The 18065-nt window shown below is 43.3% G+C and overlaps 2 protein-coding genes across 2 annotated transcripts in view; one reads left to right on the top strand and one right to left on the bottom strand.

The window, feature by feature from the left end:
• The window catches only part of wdr25 (WD repeat domain 25), a 29387-nt gene extending 18432 nt beyond the window's left edge, over window positions 1-10955 (top strand). The window contains exons 4-9 of the mRNA XM_084143585.1: window positions 990-1137; window positions 3392-3522; window positions 3945-4115; window positions 5787-5927; window positions 6755-7912; window positions 10183-10955. Of these exons, the coding sequence (XP_083999711.1) occupies window positions 990-1137; window positions 3392-3522; window positions 3945-4115; window positions 5787-5927; window positions 6755-6976 (813 nt within the window). The 3' untranslated portion in view covers window positions 6977-7912; window positions 10183-10955. The remainder of the gene's footprint in view (window positions 1-989; window positions 1138-3391; window positions 3523-3944; window positions 4116-5786; window positions 5928-6754; window positions 7913-10182) is intronic.
• A 3193-nt stretch (window positions 10956-14148) lies between these two features.
• Window positions 14149-18065, bottom strand: part of begain (brain-enriched guanylate kinase-associated) — a gene marked incomplete at both ends in the record, with an annotated part of 30185 nt that continues 26268 nt past the window's right edge. The window contains one exon of the mRNA XM_084144070.1: window positions 14149-15726. Coding sequence (XP_084000196.1) covers window positions 14149-15726 — 1578 coding nt within the window. The remainder of the gene's footprint in view (window positions 15727-18065) is intronic.

Below are 18065 nucleotides of genomic sequence, written 5' to 3'. Positions count from 1 at the left end.
AGGAAATATTTTCTTTGCAAAATGTCCAAATGACATCAGTTTGACCAGTTGTAAGGAAAATGAAAGCTGTGAAAACGACCCACCGTGTTTCTGATAAGATTTCAGTTCGGCTTGGATGCATATTTTATGTGGTTGAAATACTATCAGCTGTTATGATGCTAATAAAGATAGCACCTTAACAGATGGTATCTAACTGAGCATTTGCATTCTCTCAAGATGCTATAAGAAATCAATCATATTTCTCCACTCCTGTTCCCGAGTAAAAATGTAGCCTACATTTGGTGTATCATTTTACTGCAAGAAATGCTTCATTCTAAAGGAGTAATTTTAAGGCTATGTGAGAGGTTATAGACCTACAGTCAGTGTCCAGATTTCAGTTTCCATTTAACCCGTCTGAACAGTAGGCTACAGTTCCCTTGACATGCCATAGGCCTATTTGTAGACCCCATCTTGTGATTGTCGAATTTGTATAGAGCCTCACAATCATCACACATAACATAGCCGGCACTGCTATCATCCTCTTTAACCACTTCACCAAATCTTTCCCAAACATGACTTTTCTGGCCCTCCCTTCTCTTTATTTTCAACTCTCCTTTCGCGCCTTTTGCGCTTATTGAATTAAACATTGTCCTTTTTGCCTCCCTGGATTGACATTAACTTTTTCTGCCCGTTCCCAAAAGCATTTGGCAATTGGCGTGTACGCTATTTGGCGCGTGTACAGTTAGGCCATACAGCTTAGGCTTATGCACTAATGCCAGATAGCCTGAAAGAAAAACCTCAATGTAGCCTATAGATATAAATTGCACAAGAATAATACATTTATGGTTTTTTAAGATATTGTTTTCTCTTTATTTAACCCGCATGTCACCCACCCGCCTTTCATCCACATAATATTTCATGACCCTAAACCCGTCCACCCCACCGGGACTGCGGGTTCTGAGTAAACCCGCGCATCACTAGTTTGCACTAATGAATAATCTGTGTTGCAGATTTGGGATGGTGCAGAGAGTGGGCAGTGCCTGCAGGTATACTCCTCCCACTCGGGGGCGGTGCGAGATGCCTGTTGGTCCCCCTGTGGGCGACGCCTCCTCACTGGCTCATTTGACAACACGGCCTTGGTGACGGACGTGGAGACAGGTGAGCAACACTCTCTGGGACAATGGAAGTCACTGGTATTTCATATTGGTGACCAACAATGTTTTTTTTGTATTTTCTTTTGATTAGTTTAGGTCTACTAGTATCCATTCTACATGTATTTACCACAGATACTCCAAGATCTAACATCAGATTTTGTGTTATGAACATTAGACCATTGAAAAATGCCATATGTAGAAAAAACCCAATTATGGAAAATTGTTAAGACAAATGGCATTTGATAAGACTGATCAAATTGTGAACTTAAAAACCTGTGCACTTAAAAACTGGCATATCCAAGGTAAGTAGAACATCTTGTAAAATCCTATTTGGAGTGATCCATCCCCTTAAATCCTCCCGTAATGCATATCCTATTTTCTTAAATGTTTTTTCAACCGTAAACACATGTAAGTAAGCGCGTTGGTTTAAAGCTCCCAGTGGCACTCCATCTTTTAGGTCACCACATGATTAGTCATTGCAGCGTGCACTTCCTCTCCCCGTGTGACTGTCGATTCTGCCAATAAAGCCCCTGGATATTTGCTTCACCCGCCCATTAAATACCCTGGCAGCTCGGGGTAAGTGATCGATAGCAGATCCACAGGCAGAATCCAGCATGCCCACACACCACCAACCCTCAGTCACCAGACTGCTGTGACATTATCTCCTGTTTACCCTTCATGTCGTTGGTTACAGAGTGTGTTGACTCAATGGAGGACTGACCCAGCAAACAGGGGATGTCTGAGCGTTCTTGGAAAGTTACAACATGATGTTTACCTCAGTTTGGTTGCAAAATAACATTACAGTAAGGACTCTTGATGACCATTTGGCGTGACAGTTGGGCTCCATCAGTGAACTTTTACACTGGTAGGCCAGCACTCTTGAATACCGGTATGCTGTGCTCCTTTATCTGGCAGGCAGGGAGACTAGGCTCCCTTGCAATGCCTGAGAAGCCTCTACCGCCATGACTAGATTTATATCCCTCTGGATGGCGCATTTTGGTGAATGGCCCAGACCCGAGGTATTGAGATAATTAGAATATCAATGCAGCAGCATTTGTTATGTCCGCGCTGACAGTCACAAATTCAAATGATATGTTAATAGCAAGTGGAGTGAGGAGCTGGAGTGGCGTGCTTGTGTTTGGAACATCAGCTCGTAATCAACAGATGTGATTGATTGGCTCTTGATGCTCTTCAATAAAGCAGAAGCTCTCGGCTGCAACGAGAAAGGCTGGGTTCTTTAGATGATGGGCCCTCAATGTAAACAGCACAGCTCTTGGCTGTCTGGCTGGCTTTTGGAGAGCCTGCACTTACAGTGCCTTCAGAAAGTACTCATACCCCTTGACTTATTCCACATTTTGTTGTGTTACAGCCTGAATTCAAAATGGATTAAACAGATTTTATTTTCACCCATCTACACACAATACCCCATAATGACAAAGGGCTTACTAAAATGTAACATTGGTGAGGGAGACTTTAACACTGCTTATAGAAGTCTTGGTTGTGTGTGGGATTAATTAATGAGGAGTCGCATGGCCCTGAGGCACATTTTACATAGCCTTTGACAGGTCTGCTGCCTGGGCATAGTCTGGAACGGTCCCCTTGCAGGTTTGTACTATACGTTCCGACGGTTTCCTGGGGAAACATTGGGCTGTCGCACCCTTTCAGGCTTAATTACATTTAAGCCCTGCAATGTTTTGTTTTTGTTTTGAAGCTCAACATCACTATAATTTAATAAGAAATGCTTGCTGACACTCGCTGGCCAAAACAGTGGATTTTTGTTTAGTTTTTTAAAACATATTTGTATCATTTCTTTGTCAGTTTAAATTAGCTTTTTATCTGGACTTTTTACTGGTGTGAGATAAAAGCTGCTTTTGGTTTTCAAATACTAATTTGTTCTACATGGTTAAGGGCATAGTTCCAAAAATATCACAGGACTGTTTCCCAAATGTCTCATACTTTATTTAGGTATCACTGATGCATTGTGCCAAAACATTGTGCTAACTGGGTTTGTCATATATGGTACATGATGTTGAAAACCAACCACCGCAAGCAGGGGTTCCCTAGGGGGACCAAAAATGTCCTGGGGTGGCGCAAGACCTTCCTCGATCTGAGGGCTTCTTTGACTTTGAAATGGCTCTGTGTCCAATTGCTCTGTCATATATGCTTTTATCCAAGTCGTCATTTTTCCGTACTCATCTCCTGTTTGTAAAATATTTGCTAGAGGTTTGTGATGGTGGTTTCTGTGTTTGGTTCTTCAGGACAGCAGATCGTGAAGGTGGGCAACCAGTTCAAGGTGATGTGCTTGGCAGTGCAGCCCAACGACCCTGAAGTGTTCCTGTGTGGGGGTTACAGCGCAGAGGTCAAGGCCTGGGACGCCCGTACCTGCAAGGTCAGCTGCATCATTAACCCTGTCTTCTCTCCAGAACTGTAGGCCTATCCCTGTTAGACTAGTATTTGTTTTCTTTGAAATACCTTCGTAATGGAAACATGTGCAAACCTCACCCATCTGGCACTCTAGGCAGGCTCTATCAAACACTCAATTTGATAGTTGTTCCCAGGTCTGATCTCTCTGTGGCTGTCCGTCACCGAGACAGAGAGAGTCATCTGAGCTAACAGCACTGTCAAGGCATGCTAATCTACACTATGGTGCACTGCACCCCTTCTGGCATGAGTTCAGGCTGGCATGTTCCCAAGTGGCTAGCCACTAGTACATTTTAATGCATAAGCAATTTGTTCTGCCAGTAGGTGTCAATGTATGTTGCAGAGGAAGTGGAATTGTCAATTTATGCCCCATCTTCTCTGTTTCCCCAGGTGGAGAGGGTGTACAGGGCAGGGATCCAGCAGACTCTGGCCATCCTGTTCCTGACTGGGGGCAGGGAGTTTGTGACCAGCAGTGACTCGGTCAGCCGGGATTCTGCCGAGCGCACGCTCATTGCCTGGGACTTCCAAACCACCGCTAAGGTCTCCAATCAGATCTACCATGTAAGTAAGACCAGGGTTGTGTTCAGTAGGGAATACTGTATCAAAACAATTAGCAACAGAAAATGTATATGATAGTTTCTTGTTGGACAATTTCAGTTAGTTCCTCCCTAGTTCTCTCCGTTTCAAAGTGTTGCCAACCTATGGGACATGGCCTAGATAGCTTGTCTCACCTCAGCCATGTTGTTCCTGCTGCTGCAAACATACTGTACCTGGAAGGAGCAAAGAAAATCTCTCAACTAGTTATAAAGTACTTTATCTACTGATTTATTTATGCATCTATCTTAAAAGCGGCAATCTACGATTGGTAAATCCATTTTTTTACTTTTAAATTAATTATATATATATACCCATTGATTCTCGAAGAATATAACATAGAAATGCAGCTCAGTTTATTTGTCATACGCCATCAGAACTCAAAATATAAGCTTCTTTTACTCCAATGTTTGTTAACAATGTAAATGTAAATAAACACAATATAGCCTCAAAGCATGAATAAAACTATACTGAAGAAAAATATAAATGCAACATTCAACGATTTTACTGAGTTACAATTCATATAAGGAAATCAGTCAATTGAAATAAATTCATTAAGCCCTAATCTATGGATTTCACATGACTGGGCAGGGGCACAGCCATGGGTGGGGCCTAGGAGGGCATAGGCCCACCCACTTGGGAGCCAGGCCCACCCACTGGGGAGCCAGGCCCAGCCAATCAGAATGAGTTTTTCACCACAAAAGGGCTTTATTATAGAGAAATTCTCCTCAGTTTCATCAGCCTTCCTGGTGGCTGGTCTCCGACAATCCCACAGGTGAAGAAGCCGGATGTGGTGGTCCTGGGGTGGCGTGGTTACACGGTTGGATGTACTGACAAATTCTCTAAAACGACGTTGGAGGTGGCTTATGGTAGAGAAATGAACATTAAATTCTCTGACGACAGCTCCAGTGGACATTCTTGCAGTCAGCATGCCAATTGCACGCTTCCTCAAAACTTGAGACATCTGTGGCATTGTGTTGTGTGACAAAACTGCACATTTTAGTGGCCTTTAATTGTGCCATTGCACCTGTGTAATGATCATGCTGTTTAATCAGCTTTCTTGATATGCCACACCTGTCAGGTGGATGGATTATCTTGACAAAGGAGAAATGCTCACTAAAAGGGATGTAAACACATTTGTGCACAACATTTTTGCGAATACGCTTTTTGTGCATATGGGAAAATGTCTATATTTTATTTCAGCTGGTGAAACATGGGACCAACCCTTTATATGTTGCGTTTGTATTTTTGTTCAGTATATAATGTTGATATCATGGATGGTCAGTCCTTGCATCCATAGCTATGTTTAAGAATTTGAGTGGTTACAATTTTCCAGCCTCCATCCTTTAGCTTTTTACTAAAACAGTGACTGGGTGAATGCTTTGTTATTGTTTCAACTGCAGATTGCCCCTTTAAATCTCTTGTTTTTATTTTCCATAATAGTTGGATACTAAATTCTTCCTCTCCCTTTAATGTATGTAAATGTTGGTCCATGCAGCCATAGATGTCTTATTGACTATTTAAGTACATGTGGGTGGTTTTTATGGCAGAAAATACAGATAACAGTATAATTTGAGTATGAATGCCAACCCAGTTGAATGCTCTCTGACCTTCTCCCATTCACTTGAATGAATCCAGGAGCGGTACACGTGCCCCAGCCTAGCCCTTCACCCCCAGCAGGACTCCTTTGTAGCGCAGACCAATGGTAACTACATGGCCCTATTTTCTGCCCAGCGGCCATACAGAATGAACAAGAGGAGGCGGTATGAAGGACACAAGGTCAGTGGTGATGAGGCCGTGAGGTTGCATGGGAGATCATACACTCTACACACAGCTCTATAGCTAAAAGCAGTAGTCCCTCTGGTCTGTCATTTACAATCCTCTACCAACAAACATGGTTAACCAAAAACAATTACACCAATGAGTCACATATAGAACGTGACATTCAGATATGTTATACAAATATTAAAGGGACCTGCTGAGGTTTTGCTGTCAAAATTTGTCTTACGAGTGAGTAGCCTATAGCTAACTATAAAAAGCAGCTGTAACGTTAGTGTAGTTTCAACGTTGGTCCTTTGTGTAAAACATGGTCTGTCTGCTAAACGGTGCTAATTGAAAAAAATCGACAATCCAATTAGAATACGCACAATAAACATGTCATTTAATTTGTTTATACATGTTATTTCCCCTGTTTGGGAATGATGTGCTAAACAGCACTGAGACGCGTATTACTAACAATAGGCATAGGGGGTCTTTATCTTAAAGCCTCTCATGTGCATGAGATGGCATGGCGGAGGTAATAAAGTAAACAGTGTGAATATGAAATGCATGCAATAATAATAGTAATTGCTAGGGCTTTTCTACCAGGTGCTCTAACTGCTATATGGAGAGTCTCAAGCAGACAGCACAGGATTCCAACCTCAATGCAATCTCGAGCTGCATTATTGTATACTTGTTTTGCATGAATTGCCAATTCCCATCTACATTTTGATAATTTTTTGCATTGCAAGTGTCCGAATAGAAGTGGAAAATGTGGGCCTGGGTCATTTGTAATGTGTATAGAGTCTAAATTGATTTCAGTGCGTTGCTAATGTGTGATGGTTTAGGTAGAGGGCTACGCGGTGAGGTGTGACTTCTCGCCGGATGGGTCCATACTGGCCACGGGCAGCTCCACGGGCTCCGTCCACTTCTACGACCAGCAGAGTGCTCGGACGCTGCACACGCTGCTCGCACACCAGCAGGCATGCATGTGTGTGTCTCTGCACCCCGTGCTGCCCGCTGTGGTGGCGACGTGCGACTGGGGTGGCGAGCTCAGGATCTGGCAGTGATTGGCACAGAGAAGGGAAAGAATTATAACACCCAGACATTACAAACATCCAGCCGTCCTTCCGATCCGAGCTGCCATAGAGGAAAGAAACTGCTAAGGGAGGTTACCATGAGGCCAATTGTGTGGCAACTTACTCTTCATACTGAAATTCGCTTCTATTTGAAGACATACCTGTTGACCAAACTGCTGGCAGTTGTCCATTGGTTAGCTTGTATCCTAACTTCAATCAAATGGCTAGGCAAAAATGTCAAATGGACTGTATTTTTTTTTGGTACCATAGCTTACTCAGGAATTAGTGTACAGGATGCTCACTCACATTGTAAATGAACGACGTGATGAACTTGTTAGTCACAGCTATAATAAAAGTACCTCATTTCATTGTACAACAACCTATTCTACATTCATTGTCATGCATTGTACTGTGTGTGGTCTTTGTAGAGGTAAATCATTTACTTTCCTACAGCACCGAGCAAGATTGCAACATGAGCTGTGGCAACAAAGGCTTTTTTTATGGAAATGTTTGATTTTAAGTATGTCACTCCCAAAGGGCTCGACAGGAGTTGTTTAGGCTCCTGTAATCCTGGATGGTGGTTGAAATGCAGTCAGGGCACATTACAGTGCAGAGGATCAAAGACAGGTTTTCTTAATTAACATTTCAAAGGGTAAACTGTTAAAAGCTTTGGCTTTGTGAGTTTATTATTATTATCATCAGACAGTAGTGGGTAAGGATGCAGCTCTAGCCTGTCTGTCATATTCAGTCACCTGACCTAATTGCGAAGCCAAGTCAGAATTACTCTCTAAATGAAGCAACTTGTATATTTCCTCTTCCAATACAGTCATTTGGTAATTAAATAAACTTTTCAAAGGAATGTCAATGCCTGTCACAATCCAGCCTGTCAATCAGAAGTATTCCGAAAGGCCAGAGATTCTGTACCAGGTAACAATGATTAAATCAACTGCATGTGTAAATATTTTGAATATCTGTGTACCTACAGTTGAAGTCGGAAGTTTACATACACCTTAGCCAAATACATTTAAACTCAGTTTTTCACAATTCCTGACATTTAATCCTAGTAAAAATTCCATGTCTTAGGTCAGTTAGGATCACCACTTTTATTTTAAGAATGTGAAATGTCAGAATAATAGTAGAGAGAATTATTTTATTTCAGCTTTTATTTCTTTCATCACATTCCCAGTGGGTCAGAAGTTTACATACACTCAATTAGTATTTGGTAGCGTTGCCTTTAAATTGTTTAACTTGGGTCAAACATTTCGGGTAGCCTTCCACAAGCTTCCCACAATAAGTTGGGTGAATTTTGGCCCATTCCTCCTGACAGTGCTGGTGTAACTGAGTCAGGTTTGTAGGCCTCCTTGCTCGCACACACTTTTTCAGTTCTGCCCACACATTTACTATAGGATTGAGGTCAGGGCTTTGTGATGGCCACTCCAATACCTTGACTTTGTTGTCCTTAAGCCATTTTGCCACAACTTTGGAAGTAGGCTTGGGGTCATTATCCATTTGGAAGACCCATTTGCGACCAAGCTTTAACTTCCTGACTGATGTCTTGAGATGTTGCTTCAATATATCCACATAATTTTCCTTCCTCATGATGCCATCTATTTTGTGAAATGCACCAGTCCCTCCTGCAGCAAAGCATCCCCACAACATGATGCTGCCACCCCCGTGCTTCACGGTTGGGATGGTGTTCTTTGGCTTGCAATAACCCCCTTTTTCCTCCAAACATAACGATGGACATTATGGCCAAACAGTATTATTTTTGTTTCATCAGACCAGAGGACATTTCTCCAAAAAGTACGATCTTTGTCCCCATGTGCAGTTGCAAACCGTAGTCTGGCTTTTTATGGCGGTTTTGGAGCAGTGGCTTCTTCTTTGCTGAGCGGCCTTTCAGGTTATGTCGATATAGGACTGGTTTTACTGTGGATATAGATACTTTTGTACCTGTTTCCTCCAGCATCTTCACAAGGTCGTTTGCTGTTGTTCTGGGATTGATTTGCACTTTTCGCACCAAAGTACGTTCATCTCTAGGAGACAGAATGCGTCTCCTTCCTGAGCGGTATGATGGCTGCGTGGTCCCATGGTGGTTATACTTGCATACTATTGTTTGTACAGATGAACGTGGTACCTTCAGGCGTTTGGAAATTGCTCCAAAGGATGAACCAGACTTGTGGAGGTCTACAATTTTTTTTCTGAGGTCTTGGATGATTTCTTTTGATTTTACAATGATGTCAAGCAAAGAGGCACTGAGTTTGAAGGTAGGTCTTGAAATACATCCACAGGTACACCTCAAATTGACTCAAATGATGTCAATTAGCCTATCAGAAGCTTCTAAAGCCATGACATCATTTTCTGGAATTTTCCAAGCTGTTTAAAGGCACAGTCAACTTAGTGTATGTAAACTTCTCACCCACTGAAATTGTGATACAGTGAATTATAAGTGAAATAATCTGTCTGTAAACATTTGTTTGAAAAATTACTTATGTTATGCACAAAGTAGATGTCCTAACCGACTTGCCAAAACTATAGTTTGTTAACAAGAAATTTGTGGAGTGGTTGAAAAACTAGTTTTAATGACTCCAACCTAAGTGTATGTAAACTTACGACTTCAACTGTAAATACACCTATCTGCTGGTAGTGAGTGACATCTAAATACATAAGATTAAATGTAACAAATAATGTCAAATGCAGCAATGAAATTATACAAGATTATAGTGTATTATTTTACTTTAGATTACCTTAATCTTAACTGCTGATGTTCCTTTTATCCTCCTCTTCTCACCTGTTTATGTCTGAGCGAGGCAAGGCGTGCACTCCAAACTGTTCAGTCTGGTCGACCTGCCACCCAGTTTACTTCCTTTAATTTAGGCCCGATCCTGGACAAGCCCCCAATCTAGGGCCGATCCTGGACAAGCCCCTAAACTAGGGCCGATCCCAGATGAGCCCCCAATCTAGGATCAGAAATTGGCTTTGGGGGCAGGACGACCAGAACGAACAGTTACTGCAAATATAATGGATCAGAACCATATATTTAGAAGAGGACAGACATCTTTTAAAATGTTGAATATTGTTGTAATTCTAAGCATTTGTTTTAAATATTCCCCTATGTAATATTAATGGGGGAGCTAACATGGCTGCCATAGAATTTTGACGTGTCATATAAATGCATCATAATGCTCCTTCTCTTCTAGACATTATATTCCCCATGTAATGTTAATGGAGAGCTAACAATGACGAGAGCCCACAGGGAGGAGGTGAGGGCCCTGGCAAAGTGGTGCCAAGAAAATAACCTCTCCCTCAACGTCAACAAAACGAAGGAGCTGATCGTGGACTTCAGGAAACAGCAGCGGGAACACGTCCCTATCCACATCGACGGGACCGCAGTGGAGAAGGTGAAAAGCTTCAAGTTCCTGACAGTCTGAAATGGTCCACCCACACAGACAGTGTGGTGAAGAAGGCGCAACAGCGCCTCTTCAACCTCAGGAGGCTGAAGAAATTGGGCTTGGCCCCTAAGACCCTCACAAACTTTTACAGATGCACAATTGAGCGCATCCTGTCGGGCTGTATCACCGCCTGGTACGGCAACTGCACCGCCCGCAACCGCAGGGCTGCCCAACGCATCACCGGGGGCACACTGCCTGCCCTCCAGGTCACCTACAGCACCCAATGTCACACCTTAGAGGCTGCTGCCCTATATACACAGACATGGAATCACTGGTCACTTTAATAATGTTTACATACTGCTTTACTCATTTCATATGTTTATACTGTATTCTATTCTACTGTATTTTAGTCAATGTCACTCCGACATTGCTCGTCCTAATATTTATATATTTCTTAATTCCATTATTTTACTTTTAGATGTGTGTATTGTTAGAAACTACTGCACTGAAGCATTTCGCCAAACCTGCAATAACATCTGCTAAATATGTATATGTGACCAATAAAATTTGATTTGATTTGACATAGCTGCCAAATAATTGTATAGTGTCATGTAATGCATCATAATGCAAAACCTCCTCCTCTTTATTAAGTAAATAAACATACAGCAAAAATATAGAAACATGCATCAAACAACCAGCTGGCCTGTTGGTCCTTGAAAAGTTATTTGTCGTACGTAGTCTGAGGTAGAACAGGACAGGAGGACATTTATTCAGGGGTCAAAGTAAAGAACATCAACATAACCAGGATAAAAATATAAATAGTAACGATTATTTATATATATATATATATATATTCTTATTACATCCACAACAAAAATACTCTGTCTTTGGGGATCAGAATAGGGGCCACTTCTGTACAGTAGTTTAGATTTAGGGAAACCATCAGGTCTGTGCACAATGTTACCTCTGCAAAAATGGACAGAAAGAACCAAAATGGCCGCCTGGTGGAAGAGCTACAGTGATGCCAGTGCTCAGATGGGTGGAACTGCCTCTGTGCCCTCTCTGTCCCTGGCTTCAGCAGCATTTTGCAGGTGTCCACCTTCCCCAGATGGTATCCTGAGACCAGGGCATGAACGACATGTCCTGGTCTTAAAGTTTTGGGGGAAGTTTATTCTCCAAAAACGTCACAGTGAGAGGACTCGTCAGAGAAAGAAATGCTTTGTTTTGGTTAGAGATCAATGTGGCTGATGCCAACAATGTTCAAGATTGTAGAGTAGGAAACCTGACTGGTATATTAATTAACATTTAATAACAACATAAACACACACTACTGTCAGATGTGTTGAAAAGGAGAAGACTTGCTACAGAACAGAATTAAGGCTAAATGTACTAGCTAGTGGTTGGGTATTCATGAAATCATGCAACAGCATTGAATTCATGCTCTTTTACAATTTGGACATTCAAAACTGCTTAGTTGAGACATTAGGTGCTTGGGCCAAATTCCTACATGAAATATTTAGAGTAAAACTAGCCCAGGTACATGGAATAATTTACACCCTGCTTTGCAACTTTTAAAATAATTTATCAATATCTCACTTTTTAGCTAAAGGATTGTCAGTCTGCTCTGTGGGGATATTTTGTACATAAATTCCTTATATTTTCTGTATTATTGGCAGGAAAATACCCCCATACTGCTCCACCAGCTTTGAAATGGTGTTATTAACAGTCTATTCTTTTTAAAGCTGCCTTTGATTAATCGAATTCCAGTGCATGCCAAATTTATTTTTCAGACGTGTTCCTCCTAAGTATCAATATGCATGTAAATTGGATAAGAGAAATTAACTTTTTTAAATGTATTTCTGTAGTCCCTGCCCAATGTTCAGGAGCTAACCATGAGTTGCTGCCTAGAAGAAATCACTCTAGGGTTAGAAAGGGTAAGAAACACTTTTCATACAGTGCATTCAGAAAGTATTCAGACCCCTTCCCTTTTTCCACATTTTGTTACGTTACAAATTAATTACATTGTTATTTTTCCTCATCAATCTACACACAATACCCAATTTTTGTGCAAATGTATTCAATATAAAAAACAGATACCTTATTTACAGACCTTTTGCTATGAGACTCGAAATTGAGCTCAGGTGCATCCTATTTCCATTGATCATCCTTGATGTTTCTACAACTTGATTGGAGTCCACCTGTGTCAAATTCAAATGATTGGACATGATTTGGAAAGGCACACACCTGTCTATATAAGGTCCCACAGTTGACAGTGCATGTCAGAGCAAAAACCAAGCCATGAGGTCGAAGGAATTGTCTGTAGAGCTCCGAGATAGGATTGTGTCGAGGCACAGATCTGGGGAAGGGTACCAAAAAATGTCTGCAGTATCGAAGGTCCCCAAGAACACAGTGGCCTCCATCATTCTTAAATGGAAGAAGTTTGGAACCACCAAGACTCTTCCTATAGCTGGTCGCCCAGCCAAACTGAGCAATCGGCAGAGAAGGGCCTTGGTCAGGGAGGTGACCAAGAACCCGATGGTAACTCTGACAGAGCTCCAGAGTTCCTCTGTGGAGATGGGAGAACCTTCCAGAAGGACAACCATCTCTGCAGCACTCCACCAATCAGGCCTTTATGGTAGAGTGGCCAGATGGAAGCCACTCCTCAGTAAAAGGCACATGACAGCCCACTTGGAGTTTGCCAAAAGGCACCTAAAGACTATCAGACCATGAGAAACAAGATTCTCTGGTCTGATGAAACCAAGATTGAAGTCTTTGGCCTGAATGCCAAGCGTCACGTCTGGAGGAAACCTGACACAATCCCTACGGTGAAGCATGGTGGTGGCAGCATCATGCTGTGGGGATGTTTTTCAGCAGCAGGGACTGAGAGCTTGTAGCGTCATACTGTACTGAGTAAAGGGTCTAAATACTTATGTAAATGTTTATTTCAGTTTTTTATTTTTAATACATTTGCATACATTTCTAAAAACCAGTTTTTGCTTTGTCATTATGGGGTATTGTGTATAGATTGATGAGGGGGAAAAAACTGTTTAATCAATTTTAGAATAAGGCTGTAACATAACAAAATGTGGAAAAAGTCAAGGGGTCTGAATACTTTCCAAATGCACTGTATATGCATAACATAACATAACATGCAGTTTGTCCATGAGAAAATGAGGCCTTGGAAGTTGTTACAGCTTTCGAGTCAGCAGGATATCCTATACATAATATGTAGCCTTTAGTTGGTGCTATGCCATGGTAAAGAATACGGGATGATATACTATAGGAAACGGTACAGAAATCTGGTGGCTAGTCGCTCTGATAGCTACACCGTATAATACCATATAAACAAACAGCCAAGTAACAACAGCTGTGTAGCATATGACAGCTTGAAACTTGCCTTCACCGGATTACAAAAAATTACAAATCCATGCCAACTGTGTGTTTGCCACAGGAAACATGGAGATGTACATAATCACCATGCATAAGAGGAGAAGCTGTTGGTAACACTACTTCAAGCCGACCGGTATAATGATGTATGTTTTATTACTTGTTATAAGCAGGTATGAGCTTTTATGTCTTATTACAAGGTTTACAATATATGATGTCCTTTTTATTAAGCATATTTTCAACTTGCTCAAAATGGCTGTTATTTAGTCATTGAGATAATAATACAACTTTTTATAAGGGGTCATACGTGCTTATGACAAGTCTTACAATTAATTATAACCGCATCATAATGCATTATACCGGTCAGGTAAAGTGTTACCGAGCTGTTCAGTTCAGGAGGGTGCCGTACAGCTGGGCCTTGGTCAGACTGTCCTTCCTGCTAAGTCCTGTTCCTGTGCTTCCAAATTGTTGGTGTTGTTGAGAACTCTTCTTGGGAAGAGCTGGGCTCAGGCTGGGCCTCACTCTCTCCCTCTGGTAGGGTTGCTGCTGCAAACAGGAGGCTTCCAGGGAGGTTTGGTGGTGTAAGGACTCGGCCAAGCTGTTGGGGCTCACATCCACATATTCCTTGTTCATGGTCCCCCGTGCCGCTCCAGCCGCCCCGCTGTCCTTATCCTTCAAGTTCCCTGAGAGGAACTGCAGGCTGCACTCTGAATCCTTGCTGTCCTCCTTGGCTCTGTAAAGGGGCTGGGGCTTGTCTGGCTTGCCCCGCAGGCCCATACTGGGGGGTTTGGGGCTGGGACTGGGTGAGAGTCCGCCACCACTGACAGCAGCGGCCAAGCACTGGTCCAGCACACTGTTGTGGAGAGAGACGTTGTCGTCCCCTTCCTGGAAGCTGCTGTAGAGGGGCCCCAGTTTGAGCTTGGCTGGGCCTATGGCAAAGTGCTGCTCGGAAAAGCTGTAGGGAGACATGCGACCCGGATTGCGGTTGTAGGAGTACGAGTTGATGTCCTCCACACTCAGCTGCCTCCAGCGTCCAGTCAGTTCCTCTTCCGTGGGGATACCCATGCTGCCCATGCTGGCCTGGCTGTCAGAGCGCTCCACCGCCCGGGGTCCTCCTCCACCCTGGGCCGAGCCCACGCTGTGCGACGATGCTAGGCGGGGCGAGTGGTACGGCTCACTGTAGGCACAGGACGGCGTGCGCACGTACGCTGGCGAAGAGCCGCCGCCGCCTTTCGCCGGGTTGGGGGAAGGCGGCATCGCCATGTGCTGGAAGCTGTGGGACTTGGGGAAGAGGCTGGAGCTGGGAGGGCTGTCCTTCTCATAGGATGAGGTGCTCTTGTGCTTGCCGTACCCCCAGTCCCGCCAGTCCATGTAGAGCGCCTGGTGGGAGGAGGACATGGTGCTGCCGGGGCCGCCGTCGCAGCCTTCCCCTCCCTTCTCCTCCTCCGACGCCTGGCTGAAGCTGGAGTAGGAGCTAGAGGCCGGCAAGGAGCCCACCGTAAACTCTCCGTGGAAGGAGGGGGCCCTGTGTTGGGAGAAGTTACCTGAATGGAAGGCCACCTCCTCAGGGTTGGAGTCGGTGGAGTTCTGGGCCTGGAGGAGGAGACCCATGGGGAGGCCGTGGACGTCTACGCTCTGCCTACGCTCCTGCCAGCGCTCAGGGCAGTAGAGGGCCGTGTCGCTGCAGTACAGGTCGGCAGTCCGGTAGGCAGTACGGCGCTGAAGGCTTTCACCACCCACGCTATTGGGCACGAAGTCACGGTCATGGCCCTCAGCCACCAATGGCTGTGGGCTGGGCGAGCGGGTGACTGGGCAGCTGCTGCCCGGTCCGGGCTTCTCTAGCACCTTGGCGATGACGGCGGTGGGCACAGCATCAGAGTAGGATGAGTGGCACGGCGCCATTGTGACGCCGCGTGCGTGCTTCTCTATGTGGGAGCTCACCCGCTCCTGGAAGTCAATGGGCAGCTAGAGAGAGAGAGAGAGAGAGAGATGGTGAGGAGAAATATTAAGAGAGGAAGGAGAGAAACCTGGATAGACAAACATAAAGGAAGAAATGGGATTGAATTTAAGAGAAACTGATTCAGAAATTACAGCAACAAATAACAAAGGAGGACTACTACTACTCTAACAATGTTTTAGAGATTTTACCAGCATAACTTTCTCTACAACGAAGCATTCCTAAAAATAGACTCCGGCATATAGATTCATACAATGCTGACAACCACTATCAAATCTCCCCGTACATATAGTACCAGTCAAAAGTTTGGACACACCTACTCATTCCAGGGGCTTTCTTTATTTTGACTATTTTCTACATTGTAGAATAATAGTGAAGACATAAAAACTATGAAATAACACATATGGAATCATGTAGTAAACAAAAAAGTGTTAAACAAATCAAAATATATTTTATATTTGAGATTCTTCAAATAGCCACCCTTTGCCTTGATGACAGCTTTGTACACTCTTAGCATTCTCTCAACCAGCTTCATGAGGTAGTCACCTGGAATGCATTTCAATTAACAGGTGTGTCTTCTTAAAAGTTAATTTGAGGAATTGATTTCCTTCTTAATGCGTTTGAGCCAATCAGTTGTGTTGTGACAAGGTAGGGGTGGTATACAGAAGATAGCCCTATTTGGTAAAAGATCAAGTCCATATTATGGCAAGAACAGCTCAAATAAGCAAAGAGAAACGACAGTCCATCATTGCTTTAAGACATGAAGGTCAGTCAATCCGGAAAAAGAACTTTGAATGTTTCTTCAAGTGCAGTCGCAAAAACCATCAAGCTATGATGAAACTGGCTCTCATGAGGACCGCCACAGGAAAGGAAGACCCAGAGTTACCTCTGCTGCAGATGATAAATCCATTAGTTACCAGCCTCAGATTGCAGCCCAAAAAAATGCTTCAAAGAGTTTAAGTAACAGACACATCTCAACATCAACTGTTCAAAGGAGACTGCGTGAATCAGGCCTTCATGGTCGAATTGCTGCAAAGAAACCACTACTTAAGGACACCAATAAGAAGAAGAGACTTGCTTGGGCCAAGAAACATGAGCAATGGACATTAGACCGGTGGAAATCTGTCCTTTGGTCTGATGAGTCCAAATTTGAGATTTTTAGTTCCAACCTCCGTGTCTTTGTGAGACGCAGAGTAGGTGAATGGATTATCTCTGCAGGTGTGGTTCCAACCGTGAAGCATGGAGGAGGAGGTGGTGTGGGGGTGCTTTGCTGGTGACACTGTCTGTGATTTATTAAGAATTCAAGGCACACTTAAACAGCATGGCTACCACAGCATTCTGCAGTGATACGCCATCCCATCTGGTTTGTGCTTAGTGGGACTATAATTAGTTTTTCAACAGGACAATGACCCTAAACACACCTCCAGGCTGTGTAAGGGCTATTTGACCAAGAAGGAGAGTGATGGAGTGCTGCATCAGATGACCTGGCCTCCACAATCACCCGACCTCAACCCAATTGAGATGGTTTGGGATGAGTTGGACCGCAGAGTGAAGGAAAAGCAGCCAACAAGTGCTCAACATACAGTTGAAGTCGGATGTTTACATACACCTTAGCCAAATACATATAAACTCAGTTTTTCACAATTCTTAACATTTAATCCTAGTAAAAATTATCTGTCTTAGGTCAGTTAGGATCACCACTTTATTTTAAGAACGTGAAATGTCAGAATAATAGTAGAGAGAATTATTTATTTCAGCTTTTATATATTTCATCACATTCCCAGTGGGTCTGAAGTTTACATACACTCAATTAGTATTTGGTAGCATTGCCTTTAAATTGTTTAACTTGGGTCAAACGTTTCGGGTAGCCTTCCACAAGCTTCCCACAATAAGTTGGGTGAATTTTGGCCCATTCCTCCTGACAGAGCTGGTGTAACTGAGTCAGGTTTGTAGGCCTCCTTGTTCGCACACACTTTTTCAGTTCTGCCCACAAATTTTCTATAGGATTGAGGTCAGAGCTTTGTAATGGCCACTACAATACCTTGACTTTGTTGTCCTTAAGCCATTTTGCCACAACTTTGGAAGTATGCTTGGGGTCATTGTCCATTTGGAAGACCCATTTGCGACCAAGCTTTAACTTCCTGACTGATGTCTTGAGATGTTGCTTCAATATATCCACATAATTTTCCTTCCTCATGATGCCATCTATTTTGTGAAGTGCACCAGTCCCTCCTGCAGCAAAGCACCCCCACAGCATGATGCTGCCACCCCCGTGCTTCACGGTTGGGATGGTGTTCTCCGGCTTGCAAGCCTTCCCCTTTTTCCTCCAAACATAACGATGGTCATT

Source organism: Coregonus lavaretus (genome assembly GCF_964263955.1).
Source record: "Coregonus lavaretus genome assembly, chromosome: 27".
NCBI lineage: Eukaryota > Metazoa > Chordata > Actinopteri > Salmoniformes > Salmonidae > Coregonus > Coregonus lavaretus.
This window is presented reverse-complemented; position numbering and strand designations above follow the sequence as displayed.